This window comes from Populus nigra, chromosome 5 (genome assembly GCF_951802175.1).
Source record: "Populus nigra chromosome 5, ddPopNigr1.1, whole genome shotgun sequence".
NCBI lineage: Eukaryota > Viridiplantae > Streptophyta > Magnoliopsida > Malpighiales > Salicaceae > Populus > Populus nigra.
The window spans coordinates 6,793,340-6,820,685 of record NC_084856.1 but is presented as its reverse complement, the minus strand read 5'-3'; the positions used below and the strand labels follow the sequence as shown (position 1 = coordinate 6,820,685).

General features: G+C 31.4%; 2 protein-coding genes across 2 annotated transcripts; one reads left to right on the top strand and one right to left on the bottom strand.

Moving 5' to 3' along the window:
* Positions 1-2,574: 2,574 nt before the first annotated feature.
* Positions 2,575-5,191, top strand: LOC133693288 (uncharacterized). Its single transcript, XM_062114475.1, has 3 exons — positions 2,575-3,777; positions 4,517-4,745; positions 4,843-5,191. The coding sequence occupies exons 1-3, from the start codon at positions 2,846-2,848 to the stop codon at positions 5,005-5,007; spliced, it is 1,326 nt and encodes a 441-aa protein (XP_061970459.1). The 5' UTR covers positions 2,575-2,845; the 3' UTR covers positions 5,008-5,191.
* Positions 5,192-22,635: 17,444 nt separating this feature from the next.
* Positions 22,636-27,065, bottom strand: LOC133693473 (uncharacterized). Its single transcript, XM_062114692.1, has 12 exons — positions 26,907-27,065; positions 26,438-26,497; positions 26,314-26,367; positions 26,132-26,192; positions 25,925-26,001; positions 25,635-25,684; positions 24,497-24,579; positions 23,905-23,975; positions 23,664-23,820; positions 23,172-23,329; positions 22,996-23,094; positions 22,636-22,801 (listed from the first exon to the last, which is right to left on the bottom strand). Exons 1-12 carry the CDS (start codon positions 26,943-26,945, stop codon positions 22,739-22,741), a joined length of 972 nt encoding a protein of 323 aa, XP_061970676.1. The 5' UTR covers positions 26,946-27,065; the 3' UTR covers positions 22,636-22,738.
* Positions 27,066-27,346: the final 281 nt, after the last annotated feature.

Genomic DNA, 27,346 nt, shown 5'->3' with positions numbered 1-27,346 from the left:
CATGGTGTACAATTCTTGAAACAACATATACTTGATTCTTTTATAATCTACCGCGAAGAATCAACACTTGTGCTATGAAAGGATCTTAATTTGTTGTTGACATAAGTTATTACCATGAATACCTGACAATATTTATAAGTGTTGGTGTTATTTAAATAAGGTAATTAAAAATAATTAATATGATCATGTTAATAACTTAAAATGAGTCATTAATGATAAATTATTCTATGAGAACTTTCTTAGTGTGTGGTTCCCAATTGAGTAATAGAAAGAGAATAAATTATACTTATTTAAAATATCATTAGTAGATCTTTTATCCTTGACAATTACTTTATCTCTGTTAAATCTTTACATTAATATCACATCTTTTAGATTTCTTTAACTCTGTTTCTATTATTATTTGTGGTTTTATATCCTTAACCTCCTTATGGATCGACCCTGGTCTTGTTGGGTTATTTATTAATTTGACACTCCTATACTTGGGAGAAGACATCAATTATTTGATTGTGTTACTCACTAATAGGTTAAATTTGTAATTCGTCTTCATATATTTTTTATAAACACTTCATGAACACCTCTTTTCAATTCCGCAGTCTATCTCTACATGCATGTCTTTTATCATCAGCTCATGAATGTTTCTTTCTTGATAGGGAACCTCCACATCCCTTTTTACCTGAATATGTTATCTTCTGTTACCATCTAACACAAACACAAACAATACAAGAAAAACACAAAATTTTCTAAACAAAGGATTATATAGAAACCCTAATTTGAAATTTTATTACTAAATATTTTGTCTTCAAGTAGTCTGCCTCATTAAAAGTTTTACAAATCTTTAAATAAAACAAAAAATTAACATAAAAAACTAAAAAACTTGAAAATAAAAGAGAAACAATAAAAGTCTTAAACAAACTAAAAAACTTGAAAATAAAGGAAAAACAATAAAAAATATCCTAAACAAATACGAGGAGTAAAAATTATTAAATATAATATTTAATTTTCTAAATTAGATAAAAATATATTAAATAAATAAGAAACACAAATATATTTTTTTTAAAATCTTCCTACAATATATCACATTCATTGACATAATCTTTGCTCTCTTACTAGAGCTTTAGGTTGTCTAATTAGAGGTTGTTTAGGATTTATACATGCGTTTGAGTGTATTGGACATGAAAACAAAAATATTAAATTAATGTTTTTTAGTATTTTTTTATAGTTTTGAAGTAATGATGTTAAAAATTAAAAAAAATATATAAAAAATATTATTTTAATATATTATCAAGTGAAAAATTTTGTACCACAATGAAAATCTTGAATAATTTTATCCTTGCTTTATGAAGCCATTCACATCAGACCGATTAGCCCTAGATTTCTCAACCCTGTATTATGTAAGTCTGAGAACACCAATTCATACTGTTAACACCCAACTCTGAAAGTTGCCCATCAAAAAATTATTATCTCCTACTTCATCCTAGAACATTTTTTTTTGTTGTTTTCTCATGGACCTGAAAAAAATTAAAAGGGATGGTTTCAGAAACCAATATATATACTTCGGAAATTTCCCTCATATATATATATATATATAAGAAAGAAAAGAAATGAAAGCAGCATAGAAAATTACAACCAACATTTTCAAGTCATGTAAAAGCGGATGAGGGAAATTTCCGAAGTCACGTCCGCTTGCTTTTTTTTGCATTGCATGGTCATATTTGATCCCTTCCCATCTTGCCCCTGGGAATTTTGTGCGCTTGCTCCTAAGAATATCAGTAAAGAATCTAACCACCACATAAATAGCATTTCCTACAAAAGGCTACGATATTGGGCTTCGCAACTAAATGATAAATTCATCAATTAATCCAACAACCTCTCTCTACTCTCTACTCTCTCCTCTTCAATCCTTATCTCTACCACCCCTCTCATTATTGCTCCAAAGAAACCTATGACCTTCCTCACGTGATATCCTCTGAACTAATCATGACCGTCCTGATACTGATTCACCCCCTGTTGAACTTCATCATAGATATATCGACGGTGCAGATAATGGCCCCAGTAACATAGCAAACAAAAATTAAAAAAACAAAAATATCCAGTCGTCCAAATCAGCGACCACGACTTTAACACCTCCATGACAGCCACGTCAACGGTGGCGATATGTCCTAGAAGGCTAGCACATCATCCCCGTCCAAACTAAATCCTCGCCATTACCCACATGGGCCCACCCTTTTTTTTTTCTCTTTAACAAAATCGCCACATCAGCGGTGAAAGGATCAAGGGGTATCATAATACAATAAAACCGCGAAACATGGAAAAACATGTACTTTTAAAAGAAAATAAGAAAAAGTGAGATGGCACGTGCCGGCCTGCCACGGTAAAGAATTAAAGGAGCCGATTTTACATCCGACGAACGCATCATACCTTCCCGTCAACACCGGGACCCCCTTTCGATTCAATCCAGCGGCTAAAACCCAACTCCCTATATAACCGTTGGATCCCACATCTAACGATCCATATTAAATTAAATCCCCTACCTCTCCCATTACACCATAAATACCCGGTCCAAAATCTTTACAAAATCTCTCTTTTAAATCCAACAAAATCCACTCGCTCCTTCTTTCTTCCACTCTCAGAACTAGACGCCTTGCTGTTCTTTTCTGTATCATTTTTTTCTACTTGTGTGTGCTCTCTGATACTGCTAAACGTTGCTTAACGTGCGCTGCCTGAGATATGTCGCCGGCGGCGAAAATTACAACGTTAAAAAGAATATCGCGGTACAGGAGGGCCCAGTAAGAAAATCATCGGACGGGGGGGGTTAGTGTGTTGGATCGGATCTCCAAACAAGAAAATGGACGCTCAAAAAAGCAGCCAAACAAAGCTTACAAGAACTCAATCTTCACTCCTCCGTTCATCTCCCACCATCCGATCATCCATTCACAGCTTAACTTCTGTAGCCGAAGAGGACGTTATCAAAACCCAGCAGCACCAACACCAAAAACTAGAAGATGGTTTAGACGAACAGAAAAAAGTAAAGCTGCATCGGTCTGGTTCAACCCCAAGAAGAACCGGTTCAACCCGGTTCACACCAGTACTCACTTTGGTTTCGCTCATTTTTTTCACTCTCTTTTCTCTTTCTTTCTTTTTCTTCTTCTACTTGAGAAGAGAAGAAATATCCACATCAGAGAATCTCTTATTGGCTTTGATTTTCGTTGCTATAATTCTCTTCTTTGCAAGCAAGAACAAGAACTTAATCAACCAGAATTTGATAGTTTTCAAGCAATTATGGGAACAGAGTACAAAAAGATTCAATTTTTCTACTTCAAGAACCAAATCAAAGCAAGTCCAATGGTTTATTGGAGACCCAAATGTTAGCAACAATAGTAAAGGCAAGAAATTAGAGAAGAGGATTATAAGAGAAGGAATTGAGTTTTATAGCAATGGCGATTTTTACGAAGGAGAGTTTCACAAAGGGAGGTGTAATGGGAGTGGGGTTTATAATTTCTTTGTGAATGGGAGATATGAAGGTGATTGGATTGATGGAAGATATGATGGATATGGAATAGAGAGCTGGGCTAGAGGGAGTAGATATAGAGGGCAATATAGACAGGGTTTAAGGCATGGTTATGGAGTTTATAGGTTTTATACAGGGGATTCTTACGCTGGGGAATGGTTTAACGGGCAGAGTCATGGTGTTGGAGTGCAGACTTGTGCAGATGGGAGTTGCTATGTTGGTGAATTCAAGTGTGCCGTCAAACATGGCCTTGGTGTTTACCATTTCAGGTGATTTTTGTCTTCTTGAATTCAAATTTATATATATGAATTTTATTTTATGCTGTTTCTTGGGGTTACTGTTTTAAAAATCCTCTTGCAGCTAGGATTTTTCTTTTTGTTTTCGGGGTTCACCATTGTACGAATTATTTTTTCTTAGTTGTTTTCGGGGTTCACCATTGTATTTTCTTAGTTCCAATTCAGCTTTCCAGTGTGAAGTTGGGTTTCTGGGATTTAAAATGATGGTTGAAAGATGGAATCTTCGGTAATTTTTCAGGTGGATTCTTGAATTGAACTATAGTTTCTGTTTTTCTCCCCTAATTTTGTGGCTGTGTTTTTACTTTTCTCATTTGGTTTAACTTTTCTAAGCGTGTGATGTTCAATTATCATGGGGGTTCCTATTTTAGATCTGTTCATGATTTGATAAAACAGTAGAAATTTGGTGTATGAAGTAAATGTGTGATATATTTAGTATTCCATTTATGATTATTTGACTTGCATCTCTGTAACTGATAATGATTAACAGCAGAGTGCAAGCTGATTATTGTTTGTGATCAGTTATATTTACGGATTAAAGTCGATTTGAAATGGTTGTTCCTAATTTTATTTTTCTAATGGATTTATTGTTCCAGTTGGTTTGTGCTTTTGTGTTTCTTAAATTCTACGCATCGAAGCAACTTTATGTTGTTGGTTTTTTATTTGGTTACACAGTAGGAGCTCAATACTGACGAAGAAATTGATTGTGTTGCAGGAATGGAGACAGATATGCCGGAGAATACTTTGGAGACAAAATGCACGGCTTCGGTGTTTATCACTTCGCCAATGGCCACTGCTATGAGGGATCATGGCATGAAGGACGGAAGCAAGGTTATGGCATGTATACTTTCCGCAGTGGCGACACTAGATGTGGGGAATGGAATGGCGGTACCCTCAAAAACCCTTTACCGTTTTTATCTGATGCCGTCCTAAGAGCTGTTCAGGTAATTTATATGGACCCTAAACTTCCATACTGATATGGGTCATGAGAGAGTTTTCACCCTTCTCACCCTTTTTCTTGTGGATTGCTTTAAATTGCAGGCTGCCAGAAAAACAGCAGAAAATGCTATTCACTTGCGCAGGGTGGATGAACAAGTGAACAAGGCAGTTCACGCTGCAAATAGGGCAGCAACTGCTGCTAGAGTTGCTGCTGTCAAAGCTGTTCAAAACCGGATAGATGGCAAATTTTGCGAGACTAATGTTTGAGTTAATTAACTTTTGTCGAGAGTGTAAATTTACTAATTTTATGCACTTGGAAGATGTGTCGCCCTGCTGAGCAAAAGCTCATCGGAGGTTGAGAAGAGCGTTTGAGCCTTCTTTTATCACACCGCAACTTGTACATACTCCATGTATATCAATTGAATTAAGATCTATTTCCGAGGGTTTTCTTCCTCGTCTCTCGTTATAGTTTGGGATTGTTCGACAATGATGTGGAACTGCAATAATGAGATCGTATGTTGGATCCCAACTAGGGCTAGGGTAATTTTATTATCATCATTGTTAACGTACGATGAACGACAACAATCGCAGCATGGAGTTGGAGGTGGCGCCATAACAACTTGCCTCATTTATTTCAGTTCCACACCTTGCCTGCTCTGACAACTTTGTCATTTAATTAATTTCTATTTGTTTGTTGAAATGTATTTATTTTTAAGTAAATTTTGAAAAAATATATTTTTTAAAAAAATATTTTTTTTTAATGTTTGGTAGTATAATAGAAAATAAGTTAAAAAATATTTTTTAATGATTGGTTATGTTATGAAAAATAAGATGGAAAATAATTTATTAATATTTTATTTTTTCAAGTTTATTAAAATAATAAGGATAAATTTTACAAATTAAAAAATTGAATGAGAATGAAATTGAAAAAAAATATAATTTCATAAACTATTTCAAATAAAATAAATAATAATCAAAATAATAGAAATCAAATCTAAAAAAAAGATGAAGAAATTAAAATAATATTAATTAACATTTCATTAATTATTTCAAATAAAATAAATAACAATCAAAAGAATGAGGATCAAATTTGATACATAAAAAATTTCAAAAAAAAATAGTAAGGAAAAAGCAAATAACAATTATAAAAATGAGGTCCAAAGTTAATATAAAAATTAAATTTTAAGAGATGAAATTAAAAAATAAATATTCAAAACAATATATATATATATATATATATATATATATATATATATATATATATAGAGAGAGAGAGAGAGAGAGAGAGAGAGAAATCAAAAGTTTGAGGACCAAATTTGATATAATCAGTAAATAATATGATATTTCTAAATTTTTCACAACTTCAGGAAAGTGTTTTCCGTCCAAAATTTTCAGGAAAACACCTTCCTGAAAACCAAGCCAAATTTTTCTTTAACTGGAAAGTGTTTTCCATTTACCAACTTTTCTAATGGCAAATAAACACAGAAAAGTTTGAAATATAATTTTCTGAAAAGTGATTTCTGGAAAACAAACATAGCCTAAGTGTGTTTGAGGTTCGGTAATAGTGGTATGATGATTTAAAATATTTTTCAAATATGTTAAAATAATTTTTTTTATTTTAAAAAAATTATTCTAAATAAAAAAATTAAAATTTACACTGCATTCCTAAATACACCCGAAAAAAATCCTATTCACCACTTATTTAACCCGCACCCCAAATCTCCTGCAAATAAAAGAAATCCAGATTGCTTAGACCAAACGCCTTATCTTGGAGGGCCTTTATATTTATGACCTGTTGATTAGCAGTTTCCGATAATTTACATATCCTACAAATCATGACAAAATTCCTATCTTTTTCCAATTATTCACTGTCAAGTTTCTTTACCTGCAAAATCCAATTTGAGTGACTTAATGAACTTTTGCAATATTTTCTCCATTTCTTCATTCTTTGTCGCTGAAAACATGAAATTAAGAGGAGAAAAGAACTCTATAGCCACATGTACTGCATTAGACTTTACTACCATAAGCAACTTTGTTTCAACTAGTTTGACTGGATTTTGTCTAGCACCAACAGGCTATGTGATTGGTTAGTGGTGATGTTACAAAATTTGGTATGCTCATGAATGAAGATATTTGGTATTTGGATGGTGATGGTGACTTATCACATGATCATATCAATATTTTCTTATTCAAAGTATATGATTGATTGTAGAAATCATAGTACCTACAAAACAATCTCTTTTGATGGGGTTTAAGGATCCTCCGATAATACAATCTATGACTTTTAAATAAATAATTGTAATAAATAAAAGAAAAAAATTTAAATTTTAAATTTCAAGAGTAAGAGTGTTTGTTCTTATTTTAGTACTATGAATACTCTAAGAGTTAAGGTATGAATGTTTGAAGAATAGAAAAAATGTGAACTTTTTACCTGGATAGTTCAGTAAGTATTTATAGTTCAGTAGTTATTTACAATCCTTGAATCTTGTTATTTTGATGAAATGAAGGGATTTAAAAGTCATTTTTTCAAGATAACATTAATAAGAAATAAAAATCTCTTACACGTCATTAACGAGAGTCAAATATTCTTAACAAATCATTAATAAGATGAAAATATAGTATGTCATTAGAAGACCTTTTACATATATAAATGTAAAGAGATAATTATTTTCTAACATGAATAATTCATGTTAATAGTTTTAAGACAAAACATTATGGTCCTAATATGAATTTTTTACCGACCTCTAGACCAATTAAGTTTGGCATGTAGCGAGGCCTATGAGAGACAAGTATGACAATTGACTAGACTTATATTGTCTTAACCTTAATACATGATTGAACCCAAGTATATTGAGTTTGACAACTTGTTAAACCAACATTATCTTGACTCAGCACATGACTGACTCATGTATATTGAGTCGAGCAACTTCTTAGACCCATGTTATCTTGAGCTCAACATATAATTGAACTCAAGTATATTAAGTTTAGCAATTTACTAACCTTATGTTTACTTGAGCTTGACTTATGGTTAAATAAAGTATGTTAGATTTGACAACTTGTTAAATCTATATTCGCTTGAGTTATCACCCCGTTATTAATTTAGATTTTTTAACAAAATATAAAAAATATTAAATTAAAAATACTGACTTGCCAGTTAGATTTGAATGTGATTACAAACAAATGGAACAAATAAACGAAATGGTCGATGCTTGCAAGTTTTTGCAAAGTTACGTGACAAGCCATGAGCTTGTACCCAAAAATATGCTTTGGTAAAATCAGCCCACATCTCCTCCTGCACAACCACCAAACCTGTCTTTTCCTCCTTCGACATCTATTATCACCAATAAACCCTCATCTCTTTCAAATCAAAATCACACCAGCAATGAGAGATACATAGGTTGATTTGAGGGAAAGCTACAGAGAAGAAAAAACAAAAATCATAAACCACCTACGCATTAACAAACTATGAGAGATTAACAATATAGGTGCATTAAAATAGTTGAACAAAGATTAAAAAAATTAGGGTTTCCATAAGCTTTAATTTGGGTTTTTTCAAGCATTTCTGGGGGGGGGGGGGGGGGGAAGGACTAATTGCTTTTAAAGATAAAGGAAAGATTTCAGCAACGTGAGAAGAGAAAAAGAAGAGAAAAATCAATTAAAAACACTATATTAAGTTTTGATTTAGATTCAAATTACTAAGAGAAGAGAGAAATTAGTTTGGAGAGAGAGAAAGATTTTATTTAATTGATTATAATGATAATTTAGTTATTTTATTCTATTTAAGAATTTTAATTGACGAGCATAATTTTCTAAACAATAAAAACTTGAAAAAATGAGTAAACTACAGGATTTTTTTTTATAATGATCCCTTAAATTATAATTAATAATAAATCTTCAAACTATATAAATACGTCATCTATAATTTATTTTATAATCAATTTTACTTATTATTGAATTCAAAGATCGTGCAAATACATAATTATATACTCATATGTTTTTTTTTTATAACTTTTTGAGCTTGTAGCTATGTTATTTAGCAATGCTCGCATAATGTCCGATTATTTATATATAAATAATTTTTTATCATATTAATATTTTATACGATGATTTTATTAAAACATTATGCTAATATATATATATATATATATATATATATAATTGTTTCTATTTATATTATTTTTGTTGTATTTAAACAAAAATAGTAAAAATCAAATACCCTTAAATGATGTTTATTAATTTAAGTTTATTGATCCACATCTTAAAGCTATTATACTAATTATTTTTTTATTAGCTCAAAAAACATTTTATAAAATTGTACGTATTCATTTAAAACATGCTTATTAGTTAATTAGCAAACAATGAATATCTTATATATGTAGCTTCTCCACCTATCCAAATACTTATATTATTTAAAAAAGAAACTTCATCGTAACATTTCTTAAAAATTACTATCATTTTACTGTTATCATGAACAAACGAGTATTTTAACAAGATTGGAACCCAGAATAAAGTAATCCAGCTAGTACGTAGAAGCCATGTGCCTTCCTCGATCATGTGCCTAGCTAGGATAATGTTGTGTTTCGCATTTGTTGTCAAGCATATATTAGTTGTAAGAAAGAACATGATGTGGGGTTCCTCGTCGTGGCCAGAAACCTGTTGTAGCTTTCCATGCATGCTGGATCCACAATCTCTGTGTCCATGTAATTTTTAAAGGCAGTTAAGAAAGAACCTTTTCTTCTTGTTTGAATTTTCAAATCCATAAAGATCCTTTATTTTATTTTCATGGATCTTATTTTTACAACTTTGGTCACTAGCAGCTGCTGCTGCTTGTTCTGACTTCAGATTCAAATCTCCCAACAACTCCCACATGCATTTCATAAAAGTAAGGCCAGCTCCGAAAAAGCAGAAGCCATTTTGCTTATATTTATTTCTGGGGTTATGCGATGAGTATTTTTGTTTCTGCTGCCTCTGTTTTGACTAATCCTCGCGGCCTTGCTTAATAATGTCACAACAAATGATGACTGCCTCGAGCCTCCTCTATCATGATGCTAGTCTAGTTTCTTTTAACAGTCACGCGGGAGAAAGAAAGAGAGAGAGAGAGTGCGTGTCTTATTCCATGTATAGTTATAAAAATCCTGACCAGTGTGACACGATTACTGGTGATATATTTAGGTTTGGTTTGTTTTTGTATTTTAAAAATATTTTTTTAAAAAAATTAAATTATTTTATATTTTATATTTTAAATTAATATTTTTTATATTTCAAATCATTTTAATGCTTGATGTAAAAATAATTTTTTAAAAATAAAAAAAAAATATTATTTTAATATATTTCTAGACGAAAAACAATTTGAAAAATAATCGTTATTACACTATCAAACACACTCTTAACTCGAGACATGAACTAAACCGAAAAAAATAAACTTGGTGATTCAGTAAAATTTAACTTTTAATTTGTTGATTTTTTTTTATAATTTTTTTAAATGATGTTCTATTTTTACAAAAAAAAAAAAATTAAAGTTGATTCTTGCTCCAAATTGATCCTTAGAGTAAGTTTTATAATTATGATACCATGTCACTATCATTAACAAATATACTAAAATATCATAGAGTTTGTTAATTTTCACTGTAGTACTTTTTTTTATTTGATTTAATTTTTTATTATATATTTGATGGGATAAAATTTTAAATTGTCTTCCAAGGACAAAATCAAAATTTAAAGGATCACAATATAAAATACAGAGAAAATACATAATTAATTTTAAAGTTTTTAGAATTTTTATTTAGAGTTCAAAAGTGTAATTTTTTTTTTTAAGGTTTGAAAGAGCTTTTGCAGCGGTGCATTTCAAATTGAATCTCAAATATTTATTTATTATTTGATTTCGTTGAACCACATTCAAATATTCCTTTCGCTTTGTATATATTGGTGAGCAATTAAATGGTGCAGCAAAAGTGATGGCGAAAGATGATGTATCCTACGAAAGTCCAAGGTGATGGTGATATATATATATTGGCTTCGTTATTTAGTGTTCTTTAATGCTATCATGTTTCGAAAAATGAGCTCCTCTTCCCCTTCAACCACCACTTCCTTTTTGTGGTAACCGGATTGGGTTTAGTCACCGAATCCAATTTTTTATTGACTTTTTTTTTCTTGACTTTGAAAGTTTGAATAGTATAAAGTATGTGTTCACTGGTAAGCTATATGACTAGCACCTGATACATGTAAATTTATTTTATTTTTTTTATAAATATGATGGTTTTTTTATGATAAATTCAGTAATTTTATATAAAAAAATATAATTATATTTTAGAGAAATAAGTTCTGAAAATATATATGCTAAAATATTAAGAATGAATAAATCGTGAACTTTTGACTTGAAGGATTCATGGTGTATTTATAGCCTATAAATCTTGTCATTTTATGAACAGGAGGGGTTAAAATGTAATTTACACTTATGATATTTTGAGTTGTATTCTACTCATGATAATACGTATTGGATCAATATAAAATATTGAGGAACTCGCATGGGTTTCAGAAAAATCTATGGCGAGTGTTGGGCTCGAGCTCATTAAAAATGAAAAATAGATCTAAGAGGTGAGCCTGGACCTAAATATGTTGAGCTCGGGGTGCACTCCCGGGCCCGAGCCTATGAGAGTGTTGGGTGTGATAGCATGTTCAGCATGCCCAACATGAGCTCAGATTTCTTGCCCGTGCCCATACTTTTTAGGGAGTTGGGCTCGGACTACCATGCCCGAGCCCACTCTTCTAAAATCTCCTGCTATATATTGAACTTGAACTATCAAACACGGTGAAAGAGGTTTTTTTTTATTATTATTATTTTCTTGTCCGTCTAGTGCTCTGTTCACCGTAACAGCCATATAAACAGTATGGGATCTGGCTGTTGAATCTCTGTTCTTTTCAATGTAATGGTCAAAAGGAAATTGAGTAGTAAATTAAGGTTGTGTTTTGAGTAACATATTTTTAACAATTATCGGGATAGAAATGTAATTTTATCTTGATAAAGATACTAATGTCCTGACTCCAAACAAACTCGCAAGCATTTAGCTTGAGTTGTAGCACCTCTTCGCAATTTGTAAGGTGATGCAACGAGATTTGGATTTTAGTATTCCGAAATTGGGGTGATTATATAGGTACTTCGAATAAAGAATAAAAAAAAGTTATTTTGAAGAATTTTTTAATTATTAAAAAAATCTCTTCAAATTATCAGACTTGAAATAAGCTTTTTTAATTATTCTAATTATATTTTGTCTGAATTAGCCGGATTTTAAACGCTTTACCACCATCTTTTTTAATCCAGAATTCCTTAAATATTCTCAACTAACTAGATAAAATTAAGCACTAAAAAAGTCTTGACTATAAAATTAGGCTGAAGAAAAATTACACTCCCATTAGTTTTAAAAGTTTATAAATAAGTTAGTACTTAAATAAATAATTAAATTATATAGTCTAGGTAATCCAATTTATTTATGTTTTACCCAAGTTATCCAAAATAAATTTCAGGTAATTCTTGAATTATCCTTTCTTCAAAATTTTAAAAATTCATTACCTAAAGTGGTTTAGATAATTTGAGTTGTTTTCTTCTTCTTAATAGTATTCATCTCTGTTTTAAAAGTTAAAAGCTCTGAATAATTGGTGTGGTGAAAATAACATTTGAATGCCTTACATATAATAACAATTCAATTTTTTCTTTAAATAGTGCAAGGTGAAATTATGTATGATTATTCATGGTACTAAACCAAGAGTATTGTGAATTATTTTCATTCTAACCTTTTAGATCCTTCTCTTGTTATGTTAATGGCTGGAGCACAATATCTATTAATATTTATTAATGACTATTCTATGAAGGTCTGAATGTATTTTTTGAAGAGAGAAAACAATGAGTTCATCGCCTTCAAGTAGTGGAAGCCTTGATTGAAAAATAGACTAATAAGAAGACCAAACATTTAAAAATGATAATGGTTTGAAATTCTGCTAATGTGAATTTGATGAGTTCTATAGGAATAAAAAAATTACTAAATATTGCAATGTCAGAAATACACCACAATGAAATAGAGTTGCATGTTGTATGCTTTCACAAGATGGATTATTGAAATATTTTTAGGTTAAAATAGTTAACATAGGTTATTATTTGGTGAAAAGATTTTAATCAACATTTTTAGAGTTAAAGACTCTTTATGAGATATGATATGGTTCTCTTACTGATTACTCTAAACTATAAGTATTTGGTTGTTCTATTTATGCTCTAAACTAAGAAAGATAAACTTGGTCTGAGAGTAACAAAATGCATATTCCTAGACAATTCATTTAGAGTGAAGGGATATTGATAGTGTTGTATTGATCTCAAGTCATCTAAGTTTATTACTATAAAAAATGTGACCTTTGATGAATCTGCTATATTTCACAAGGAAAATAAGTTGTCTGGTTTAATGTTGAGATGAACCAAGGTACTAGTAAGCACGTAAAGCTTGAGGTTAGAGCTTTAGAGAGATTGTATGAAGATGTTTTAGCTAAGCCTACTGAGGAAGTGGTGTAAGATATTATTGTTAAAAATGCACATGAAAAACAACTTTATATTATTGATATAGGAAGTTAAAGAAGACAAAGAAAAGCACTGGTTAAGTATGGTTATACTGATTTAGTTGTTTTACCTTAAATATTATAAAAAATCTTGATAATCATGAGTCTCGTTCTTATAAAAAAATATTTTTTTCAAAGAATATTCTTAGTGAATAATTGTTATGAATGAGAAAACTTAGTTTCTTTATAAAAACCAAACATAAGAGCTTGCTAAACTACCACGTAGATAGAAGATTATTAGGTGCAAATGGGTTTACACCAGGAAATATAAAATCCTGGGGGTTGATGATACAATGTTTAAATCATGTCTAGTTACTAAGAGTTTTATATAAAGGAAGATGTTGACTTTAATGAAGTGTTTTCTCTAGTCATGATGCATGGTTTCATCCAGATATTACTTGTCTATAATAAAGGCTGAGTATATGACATTGACAACGAAAAAGGTTTGATTGGTAAGTTTGGTTTGTTATATGGGCTAACTGTTGTACATTGTAATAGTTAGAATGTTATTCATCTGACGAAGAACCAGACGTATTATGAAATGACCAAACTTATTAATGTTACATATCATTTCATTCTAAATATCATGTTATAAGGTGTTGTGTCAGGGAAGGAGATTGTTATAGCTGAGAACCTTGCATATATGTTAAAGAAACCTATTTCTATAGTTAAGTTTAAGCATTACTTGGACTTGATTGGTTTGTGCAGCACTTGAGAGATGTTTGGTGGAGATAATCAAAGAAAAGTTTAAGTTTTGTAAGTTAACTCAATTTAAGTCAAGGTGGAGATTTGTTGAGTTTATTTTAAATTGTGGGTCCAAGTGAGAAAAAAAATATTCATATACTTAGTCCATGTAAAAGCTTATAGTTGTCATATTTTAGGATAAGATTATTTGTGAATATTTTGATTCTTTACACTTTGGTGGCTAGAGATAGAAGGGAAAAAAGTGAGTTTTGAGTTACTTTAAAATTTTTAGTGATAGGATATTTTTTTTAAATTACTGAATCATGTAAATTCTGTATGTACTCTTGTATGATTGATTTTACTTCTTTTTTATATTATTCTACTTGTCAATTGATTTAAAATTTAAAATTTGTTTATTCTACATAAAACATGTAATATTAGACTGCTATGCTAACAAGACAAATTTATTTTTTGTATTGTTCTAATTGCCCATCAAACAAACTAACAAGCATTCATCTTGAATGCTAGCGCCTCTTTCTAATTTGAAAGGAGAGGCTTTGAGATTTGGAGTTTAGTATTCAGAAATAGGGGTGTGATTATACGGTAATTCGAATAAAGAATAATAAAAAAGTTATTTTGGAGGATTTTTTTTAATTATTCTCATATTCAAAATAATTTTTTAAAATTTTTAAAAATTATTTCTTCAAGTTATCCGAAATAAATTTCCAGTAATTCTTGAATTACCCTTTCTTCAAAAATTTTAAAATCCCCCCCCCCATAGTGCCCATCTCTGTTTTAAAAGCTAAAAGCTCTTAATAATTGGTGTTGCGAAAATAACCCTTGAAGGCCTTCTTTACTATAGTTTTTAGTATTCGGATTTTAGATTTTGATTGGGTCACTGGATTGTTTGGGTTAATTTTTTTAAAAAAATCAAAATGATATTTTAAAAAAAAAAGTTAATGAATTATAATAGAGTTTTTGACCAGGTTTTACCGGGTCAACTAGATCACCTGATTAACTCGTTAAGTCAGCCGAATTACATCAAGTTTTTTCTTTTTCTATTTTTTTTAATCTGGTCTGATTCCAGCTCTGGATTAGCTAAATTTCATATCGATCTGCTAGGTCAAATAGGTTTTAAAATTAAGTTACCTACAGCAACAGCTCAACTTTTCTTAAAAAATATCCACCAAACACCATTACAAGCAGTTATGCGATGTCTTGTCCATTGTGTCTCTGCCTAACCTGTCAGTTTAGGGTTGAATTGATGCTTCACAAGGATTGAATCGATTTCCTTTCAGTTAGGAAAAATAAGAAAAGCAGAAAACGCACATCCCTCTACTTATGATATTGAACTTCTTAAGAACAATATGATACTCTCTCCATCTCAAAAATGATCTTTATTTGACATTTTATACAAATTAATAAAAAGTATTAAATATTGTACCAGCCCATCTTACTTTACTGTATTTATAGAATCATCCTTTCACGTTAACTGTGATTGAATGAAAAATTAGTAATTTCATAAACAAGATATATGATTAGTTTTATGATTTATTGGCAAGGGACATGCATTTTTGGATAATTAAATAAATGAGTATATTAATTAACTGTTTAATCTATCAAAAATATTTTTGTGGTGGTGGGATCACGAGAAATGATGACTGCACGTAATTGTGGTTGATGTAAGGCTTTGAGCACTCTAGCATGCGCGCAAGCAGGAGGTCACCAACACTTGACAGACAAAGTATTCCTTAATTAATTTTGAAAGGTAGTTTAACTTAACTTTTTAATTTTAAATTTGATTTTTAGGAGTTATTAATTTAATTTTTATAAATTTTAGGGTCACTAAAAGTTTATATAATTATTAATTTTAGGGTTTGTAAGATTAGTTTAGATATGCGTAATATGATTCGAACACCCATGTTAATAAATAAAAAGAAGTATTGCTTAATTAACTATGCTAGTTTAATTGGTCAGATTTTAAATTTGTTTTTTAATGGTCACGAGCTCAAGTTCCCTCAAGATCACTAGAAAAATATTAAAAACTTACATAATTGTTAATTTTAGAAGCAATAAAATTAATTAAAATACACGTAAACCGACTTGAATGTCCTTATTAAAAAAAAAAAAGGTATTGCTTTAACTGCCCAGAACAACTAAATACTAGTTTCTTGGGATCATAAATGCATCCGAACGAACTGCACATGAAGGAGGCGAACATGTTCCCTGTTCTGAAAGCCGTGGAAGAAAAACATTTGGAGTTATTGCTTGTCTCATTGTTCTTCGATGCATAAAATATGAGATATCTGAAGATGTGGTCTCCAGATCTGAATAGATTTTTCTTGTTAAACGAGCACCCAGCTATGTTGCCAGAGAGAAAGACCATTGTCTTCGTGTCTCTTTCTCCTTCTTACGCTCCTTGGCTGGCCACGATACCATATCAGAAATGCACATCTGAACTCAATTTCAGCCCATCAATCCCTCCCCCTCACCGGAAAAGGTTCGCCAGGCAGGTTCAATGGACAACGCCTAGGTTTTATCAAAGGCCCAATAAACTATCCAGCACGGCGTGTAAACCTCAATCAATCACAATTACCAAGATTTAGAGTATGTTTAGTATTGTAGTTATTGTTGTGATTTAAAAAAAATAAATTTATAAAAAGTATTTTTAGTTGAAGTTGGTTTGGAAAAATATATATTTGGTTAAAACTGTGGTTGAAACTGAGGTTGAGTAAAAAATAGTTTAATGTGTTTGGTTAAAAAAATACTTTTTAAATTGAGGTTATATATATAGTTTTTAATTTAAATATTGTAGATTTAACTACCATTATTACATTATTAAATAAATAATATTTTATATCAAATACTTTTTATTATTCCATTAAATTATCTACAATTTCATCACGTATGAAATTTATCTGATAAGGACTATAGTTTCCATGGTTTTTTGAGCGTGCAACAAAATCAAGTAAAATATCATCAAAAACAAAATTGGAATTGCGATCAAATTTCAAAAGTGTTACGTTATCATGCGATGTTCTTCTAATTTATGTAGTGTTATTACATAATATTAAACATTATTTTTTTGAGTAAAACATAATTTTTTTTTAAAAAATTTTTATCAGGTTGGACACGGTCCAATAAATTTTACTCGTATGAATGGTGTAAAAAAAATTCACCTGGCACTGTTAACATGAACAGTGCCAGGTGAATGCTTCTCGCGGGTGGATTATAATTCACCTTGCATCACCTGGCATGGGCACTGTTATGAACAATGTCCACGTGAATTACATGAGAAGCAGTTGGAGAGAAGCAGCTCCCAGCTACTTGTGCAAAACGCCGGTTTGATGTAAAAAATTATGGGACCCATCAAATAATAAATTGTTGTTTACATGTTATCAAACGCCTGGTTTACACGGTTTGTTTTAAAAGCAAAAGTTATCGCGTAAACAAACACCCTCTTGGAACCCATGGTGGCTAGAACAAACGGTTTACAAAAGGAGGGAACAAATCCGTGAAAACAGTATAGCCCAGTTCTTTTTCATGATCCAATTAGCTAAACATAACAAAACTGTTTTCTTTTTTGAGATCAGATTTATGTTTTAAACCAATGTTCATGCATCCACTTCAAGCATATAAAAATGATGAGAGGGATGATGGGAAGAGTTTGAGAATATCTGGCGCAAGGGAAGAGGATATATTTAAAAAAGAAAAAGAAAAAAAAACTTACTGGGAGGCCCATTCAATTTGGGCTTATGATAGTATTTTCCCTCGTTGCTAATTGGACCAAAAGACTACACCTACAACTATTTGTAAAATGGACTTGATTTAATAAGAAAATGATTGAAATTATAAATATAATCTTAGAATTCAGATTCCAAATGAATTAAGATACGATAGTACTGACATGTTAATACGACGAAAAACTAAAAGGGCTAGACCGCTAGATTGGTTGTGGGTTTGCTTATTTGAAAACAAATGCACAATTAAAAGCCGCCACCCAATAACAAAGGAGCGGTTGGCAAGTGTTAAATGCGGGGCGGGGAACGTGGTAATGGCTAGAGCCATGTAATAGAGAAATAACAAAATCTTAAAAAAAAATAATAGAAATAAGAGTCATAATCTAATATTTTATGATACGAATGATTATGCAATTAAAATTATAAAATATCAATAAATTATTTTATCAATATAAAAATGCTAATTTTGTCTATAGAAAAATCACTGACAAATTAATCGATGGAAATATATTACTAAAAAGTATCTTGTCGTTGATGTTATATATCAGCAATTTCATCGATTATTTTAATATCAATAGAATTAACGATAAATTATTATAGTTGGTCTTTAAAAAAAAGAGCCGACTTATATCTGTCACCAAATTTATTGGTGAATATTATCGATGGAATTCAAACAAAAATATGCATAAAAGTTTTTTTATATCTAGATTCTTAATATATTTTTTGATGTCATGATATGAGAGCTTGTCCTCGTCTCTTCTTCTAATGAGCAACAGGAATATGCAAGAAAGTTTTTGATCACATGCACACAAGTTGCATTCTCACTCTATAATCTATTTTGGCCATTGGCGTTAATATGGTTAAAGCATATGCAAATTGATTCCTATCTTGATTCAAATTATTGAATTCAATCTCATCAAATTAAAAAACTAGTTTGGTGAGATATTCTTGATATGGCTTTAACTTTTTATTTTTCATTTGGCATTCTCCTTTTACTTAGAAAATTATAAACAACAAATTATTATCACATTCAATTTGCAAATTTTCATTTCTAGAGCTATTTCTAATCCATGTACAAATGCTTCATACTCTACTATGTTGTAGATGCATTCAAATTGCAACCATATAGCAATTGGGTAGTCTACCATTTGAGGAGATCAATGTCATCTCGATGCCACTTTTAGACATATTTACTGTCCTATTAAAATAAACAATTCATCTATCATTTACAAGTTTAGTTTCATCGTTGTTAATCATCACTGCAATTGACTTATCTAAATTAGAACTTTATTGGCTCATAATCCTTTCATCATTAACAACATTATCAGCTAGGTGATTGACTATTACACTGCCTTTATTTTTTCTCTTCATGTGAATAATGTCATACCTAGACAACATTAATTGCCATCACATAATGTGACCTAATAGATATGGTTTATTAAAAAAGTATTTAAAAGGATCCATCTTAGAGATAAGTCATGTAGTGTAGTACAACATGTATTGTCTGAACCTATGTGTATATCTTACTAAACTACATCATATCTTTTCGAAAGTCTAATATTTCGACTCATAGTCAATGAACTTTTTACTCAAGTAATAAATAACTTACTCTTTTCTTCCAGACTCATCATGCTGACCCAAAACACAAACCATTACCACATCGGTGACCATCAAAATATAAAATTAAAGGCTTCCTAAGAACTAGTGGTACTAGCAAGGGTGGCTCCTGGAAATATTACTTGATTTTATTAAATGCTATTTGAGATTATTTATCATAAACACCTGAATTCTTTTTGTAATAGTTGAAAGATAGGTTCACATGTTATTATCAATTGAGAGAGATAAAACAGGCAATGTAATTCAACTGTTCTAAGAAGCTTCAAACTTTTTGCTCCATGCATAGCTTAAATACTTTTGATTTTGTTTGTATCAACGTTAATTCTATTATTGCTTATGACAAACCCAAGTAATTTGTCAAATCAAACCCTGAAAGTGTATTTTGCAGGACTAAGCCTCGATACAAATGCTTTTTATTTTTCATTTGGCATTCTCCTTTTACTTTGAAAATTATAAACAACAAATTATTATTACATTCAATTTGCAAATTTTCATTTCTAGAGCTATTTCTAATCCATGTACAAATGCTTCATACTCTACTATGTTGTAGATGCATTCAAATTGCAACCATATAGCAATTGGGTAGTCTATCATTTGAGGAAATCAATGTCATCTCGATGTCACTTTTAGACATATTTACTATCCTATTAAAATAAACAATCCATCTATCATTTAAAAGTTTAGTTTTATCGTTGTTAATCATCACTGCAATTGACTTATCTAAATTAGAACTTTATTGGCTCATAATCCTTTCATCATTAATAACATTATCAGCTAGGTGATTGACTATTACACTGCCTTTTTTTTTCTCTTCATGTGAATAATGTCATACCTAGACAACATTAATTGCCATCACATAATGTGACCTAATAGATATGGTTTATTAAAAAAGTATTTAAAAGGATCCATCTTAGAGATAAGCCATGTAGTGTAGTACAACATGTATTGTCTGAACCTATGTGTATATCTTACTAAACTACATCATATCTTTTCGAAAGTCTAATATCTCGACTCATAGTCAATGAACTTTTTACTCAAGTAATAAATAACTTACTCTTTTCTTCCAGACTCATCATGCTGACCCAAAACACAAACCATTACCACATCGGTGACCATCAAAATATAAAATTAAAGGCTTCCTAAGAACTAGTGGTACTAGCAAGGGTGGCTCCTGGAAATATTACTTGATTTTATTAAATGCTATTTGAGATTATTTATCATAAACACCCGAATTCTTTTTGTAATAGTTGAAAGATAGGTTCACATGTTATTATCAATTGAGAGAGATAAAACAGGCAATGTAATTCAACTGTTCTAAGAAGCTTCAAACTTTTTGCTCCATGCATAGCTTAAATACTTTTGATTTTGTTTGTATCAACGTTAATTCTATTATTGCTTATGACAAACCCAAGTAATTTGTCAAATCAAACCCTGAAAGTGTATTTTGCAGGACTAAGCCTCGGTTAGTATTCCTTCAATCTTTCAAAGAGTTTTCTCAAGGTCTCAACAAGATTCTCTCCTTCTCTTAACTTGGCAATCCTACCATCGACATATATTTTTATTTCGTGATGCATCATGTCATGAAAAGAAGCCATTATATCACATTGGTATGTTGATCCCACATTCTTCAAATTAAAAAGCATCATAAAAGTTATTTTATTTGTCTTTTAAAGCCATTTTGATCTGATTATAGCCTCGACATTAATCCATAAAATAGTATATAGTATTCTTAGCAACAGAAAGTCATCTTTAGAGTTTGCTTTATTACGATCACGATAGTCAGCACACATTCAGATCTTGTCATTTTTTTTTATCGACTATAACTATGTTAGAGAACCATTGAGGATACTCCATAACTTTAAGGAATCTAGTATCTCATTGCTTTCCAACTTCTTTAATTTTGAGCAAAACATTCAGCCTCATCTATCTAAGCTTTTTCTTGACTAGTTTGCTCCTGGGAATCAATAGCAGCCTGTGGACCATAATATTTGTATCTAAACCCAACATATCGATATAAGACATGCAAACACTTTTGTAAATTCTTTCAACAAAGCCACTAAATCTTTCTTTTTTTATGTGGTCATTAAAATGCTGATTCTTAGCTCTCTTTTTTTAATCTTTTTTAGCACTCGTATGATAGTCTCAAGCTCCTCATTTGATTTGATGGGACATTTGAACAACTTGATTAGCTTAGCAAATTATTAGGTGTCTTGATCACTCCACTCTATTTCATTTATTGTAATTAAGGTTTCATTAAAGTTAAACCAAATGAATTCAGTGCATTTATTTTGAATTTAAAATGATGATCAAGATGTTCAACCCGTGAATAAAAAAAATATGAATAAAACTAAAAGACAGAATGCAAATGAGATATTATTGAAAGGAAATTGCACGCCTTGGTATTAATATTAAACATGGATAAGGGTCCAATATAAAAATAGTTCTTTTTCTAGTATCTAGAGCCATGATTACTAGAAAGGTAGAGATAATATGACAAAAAACTACATAGACTTGGGAATCTCTTCCTCGAAACAATTGAACTAGTTAGCATCAAATGTCTCCTACGAGTGTTGATGGCAAGTTGTGGTAGCATGATGATCTCAAAAGCCGTCAAGGTTGGCTGCTTAACTTATCCCTCGTCTTCGTCTTTGATTCCCATAGTATTCCCATCAACAAATAAGTGTTTTGAGATTCAAGCCTTTGTAATCTCCATAATTAGCAATGAAGGATGACTTAGGAAATGCTATGGAAATAGGAGGAATGCCTTTGTCATCTCTTAGGAAATGCTATGGCAACAGGGGGAATCTTTCCAACTTCAGCTTCCCTCATTTCAATGGGAGCCTATTAATAAAATAAAATAAAAAAAATAAAACCTATTAATATAAAAAATAACTATTTTATCATCAGTAAATGACCAATCAACTCTCTCTCTCATCTTCATTTTCCAACTACTCCTTTTCACAAAGACCAAAACATGAATAAAATGAATTTTATGGATTAAAATGTAAACTTCTCAAAAAATAGCAACAAAAAAGTCAGATAAAACTTTTATGGGCCAAATACTTAGAAATACACCTCATGTACAATTAAAATAAAAGATTGAAATTTTCGTTTAAGACAATTTTGATCCCCAAATTTTTAATTATTTTTAATCAAGTTTTTTTTTTTTTTTTGCCAAATCAAGCATCAAATTAATGTCAAAATATTTTTTTAACATTGCAAAAAAAAAAAAAGCAAGAGTGCGAATCCATAGTGATTTCCCTCATAAAGTGTATTAATGATGTTTTAGTTTTTTTTTTAATTTAATTTTCTCAAACATACATTCCTATTATTTGTTGTAACAGGATTCAACGAGAAATCTATAAATTACGGTGAGCACCAGCATGAAACCCTTGCGTATAGGCTGTGTTCTTAAACATCGTCTGCAAAAAAAAATTTAAAAAAATTAATAAAAACTCATGAACATTGTAGAAAACATGCATCCACAACCAAATATTTCACCTTTTGGCAAGACACCGTGCTAAAAAGTCAAAGATATTGCAGGCAATGCCTTGTGATGGTAAAAGTAGACTTTATTCTTCTTTTTTTGAAATAGAAAAGAATGAAAAATACTTACAGCAATGCTTTGCAAATCTGAATTAAGCCGCTTTCTAATATTTTCAGCAACCACAGTTCCTAGATTTACACCATTCTCCTTGACAGCATCCTCTGTGATCTGCATAGAAAAATTCCACAGGTCTAACTCAGAGATTCCACTACGGTTAAAATGGAAGCATATTGCACAGAACTTACCTCTGAAAGTAATAGAGCTGATGTCTTATTGAGAATCTCTTCCACAAATAATCCAGCATCTGAGAAAACACTTGGCTGGTGTACAGGATTGACCGACTTGTCTTTAGAATTTTGCGCGGAGGAATTTTGCGTGGAGGTGTGCGGCTTAGCAGCTTTTCCTACATCAAAGATAAAGAAGTCATTATGCCATGACTGTCAAATAAACAACAAATTTCATGAGGAGTTTTCATCATGAATATCTAAGAGGAAGTACTTGTATAATCAAGAAGATACAATTTTTAAAATTTTAAAAAATCTTTAGGCAGGAGAACATATAGTAGTGCTGAACAGAAAATTATGACAACCATTGTCTGAGTATTGTAAAAACAATCCAAAATGAGAAGACATTAAAGTTAAGGCCCAATAGACGAACAGAAATCTGACAAACTAGTTATGTCTATCCTGTAGAAATCAGTTGATGACTGATGAGTAAATCACATTTGGATTGAGTACCTGTGGCAGCTACAGACTTCTTATTCACAGGAACAGAATTCTCCATAGGATCTTGCAGGGGGGCTGCTATATCTGGCTGATCTGGCTGAATAGCTGAACCAGATGGAACAAAAGAAGCAAGATCTGGAGGTTGATCCTTCCCTACAGTTGGGTTAGCCTACATGGAACATAATTTTATATCTTCAATATTCTGTGAAAATTAACTGAGAGAATTAATACAATAAACTGAACTACAAATTACCTCGAGGTCAACGTATGAGGGATCTCTTCCTATTGATTTAAGAAACTTGTCAAGATCGCAAGCATTTAGAGCTGGAAGCAAGAACAGCACATGCCTGATCAGAGTCTATTCTAGTGGGAAAGAACTAATGGTGCATTTCATCATGTGGGGCAAAAAGTCGATTTGCACCCCACACTACTTTCATTTTTGGTCAGTTACAACTAATTTAGTCAAATGTGACTCAAACCACCCCAATTGATAACATCAACAACTAACTACTGTGAAATGTTAAGGCTACTTCATACTTGCAGGCCTATGACTGGCCTTGATGTTATGAAGAGAAAGACAAGACAGCCTAAAAAGTTCACATTAGCTAACAGTTTTCATCAATTGATTGGATCACATTTTGGCCTTTGAAAATAAAAACAGGGGCTAAAATGTGATTTCTTATTGTATTAGATATAAAATATATATCATAAGGAGTCGCAACTATCAAATCATTGGTTTTAAACAGGTCATCAGGAAAAAAAGTGGTATTCAAGTTCAAGAACATTGAGAGTTCGTGCAAAACCAAAGAAAAAAAGTGCCAGAAAAAAAGAGTTGTCAGACATACCAATTGACATATCATTAGATAGTGGATGGAAAAGGCAATGCTCCTGAGATTGAAATCCTTTATCCAACAAGAGTGAGACATGCCTTCATAAGAGAGATATTGGTTAAAGTACAACACCAATAGTTAAGTGATTCTTTTCTAAAGAGATTATCGATCAACTACGAATCACGGATAAAAAGTTATGAAGCAACAGTTGTGTCATAACTTAAAGTTATGCATGTTAAATATGGGACATGCCCACAATTTTGTGCAATGTGTTGGGTTCATCAAAGGGAAAATATGTGATGGCACAGAAAGATGTGATCTGTCACTTTGTCCATTTATAAAATAGCTTTACATCAGCTGGTCATTAATAAAGAAACTATCTTTCCAATTATCATAAACCTGAAAACCATCAACAAATAATTTTCCTGGAAACATACCAACAGCTAAAGTAGCTCTAAAGTGACTGTTAGAAATAGATTCAAAGCCTCCTGCACCCTCAAATGCATGCCTGACACTATAACCATTATCCAAAATCACTCGAGAAGTTTTGTCCATATACCTCTGCTTTTTATTATATTTTATCAATTCGCCTACCTTATGTATCCCACCAATTTCTTGTAGCTACATTCTATTACACCCTCTCATTGAGCAGGTTGATCCATAATCTTCAATTAAGAAAAGATTACATAAGGTGCGGCTGAAGATGAACATGTTTGCCTGTTTTGGAGTGTGGTTGTTGTAGCGGTTCAAAGTACTTTTCGCTTAGAAATGCATCAACATGATGTTTTTTTATTTTTTAAAAATTATTTTTTAGATCAGCACATCAAAATGATCTGAAAACATAAAAAAAAAAAATTTAATTTTTTGGAAACACGGGTTTGCCCGCATTTCCAAATAGGGCCTAAATGGAGGATGAAACTTCAGTTTTTTTTAATAATGTTGATTATGTAGCAGTTCAGATGATTACAAATAGAAGAATCACATATGCTATGCATCATGAGTAACAAAATGATATTAGAGACTGCAAGATTTGAAACATTTCACATAAACATTATTTTAGCAAGGTAGCAAAATTGCAAACACGAATTTGTTCAAATAAATACTTGAGAGAAGAAATTAAAAATCAATGCAGGAAATATAATTTAAAGCTCACCGTGCTGACTCATTTACAAGTGCAAATGGAGTAACACAGCCCAAAGGAACCTTGAAAACAGAAAATACAAGATCAGAGAGTGAATTACCATCAAACTTTTAGACCAGAAGCAAACTAATCAACCAGAATAAACCCAATGAAATGTGGAAATGTTCAACTTGTAAACACATGCTGAATGCATAACAAGACGCTTTATTTATTGAAAACAGCAATACGTAATGTCAGTAACAATGAAATGAAAATGGAAAAATCTGATAAGGGAGGGACTCAAGCACAGTCCAGGCATATACCTGAAGTATCTCACCCAATGCTTCTTCAGGAGCCATTCTTATACCTCCTTTCCCCAAACCAAGCCTTTGAGACAAAACTGCTCATGTCAAAAGCACAGGTAATTCCCATCAACATCCAGGAAATGAAATATCAGCATTTCTAACTTCCAATCCAATTTGGGTTTTACAATGTCATGAAGTTAAAAAGAAAAAAGAAAAAGAACTCACCTTTCATATCTACTTTCGTGTCAGCCAGAGCAGAAACGATATAGAACCGACTTTTCTTGTCCTGCATACACAAGGACATACAATTACCAGGCTATGGATAAGGAAAAAAATGTAAAACACTGCCGAGATGTATTACTGCGACAATTAGCAACTGAACACTTCATATAACCTTTATATTTTACCTTCAAGAATAAATTTTTACTGAGGCCACCTCCCTTATCCCCGACATATTTTGCCTGATGGAGAACAACAATGATCAAGTATAATATAACGAGCATTTTTGGGGGAAAAAAGAAAAAACTTTACCTGTGCTTCAACAGTCAAAACAGTAGGATGTTCATACTGCGAAAAATCAATTTGAAGCTCCTAAAAAAAACCCAACATCAGATTGGTTAAAAAATTACAATAGAGACATTAAGCAAAGCTATCACCAAGTAATGGACGCACATTCAAAACCATTCACTTTCAGAATTTAAGGTCTTGATTTAAAAGTCAATACAATTGCTAAATCCCAATTCAAATGTAGTGATCTTGCAATTTAATTATTGTTATTTTCATGATAAGGCACAAACCCTATCCTCATTCACAGAATTCTTTTTGAACATCGTGCAACCATAAATTCAAGAACAAAGAATGACTGAAAGAATCCAATACCCACCCATCACAAGTTACTCTAATGACAGATCAAGAGAAATGGAAAATGGGACAAAACAAAGATAACCCAGATCAAGTTTCTTGACATTATAATGAGCTCAAATTAAAGAGATGGACAAACCTTCAAGCGAGCAAGCAATTGTTCCTTTGTCAAACCCATTGTATGTGAATAGTAAGCTGAGAAAGGGAAATAAGAGACAGTGTTAACTGCGAAGATAGCTGGCGTGGTACGACTTGGTGATTCATGTTTCCATAGAGCTAGGGTTTATTGGGTTAGTTATGACAAGTCCAAATATATCACTGAGCCCATTTTTAGGTTTTATTGGTTCAACCCTAATGATGATAATCAAGACCACACCCAAGAGTGGCCCATAAGAAAACCATCTGTGCTAGTTTCTGGGTTCTCGGCTAAGCTTGTTGAGAGCCTGAAAATAAGACATGTGGGCTGGATAATATACTCCGAGTTTATCCATGGGATTTTATCATTGAGTTGGTGTGTCCAAAACAAGGTTACACTAAAAATATAATATAAACTAGAATAATATATATATAGTTTAGAAC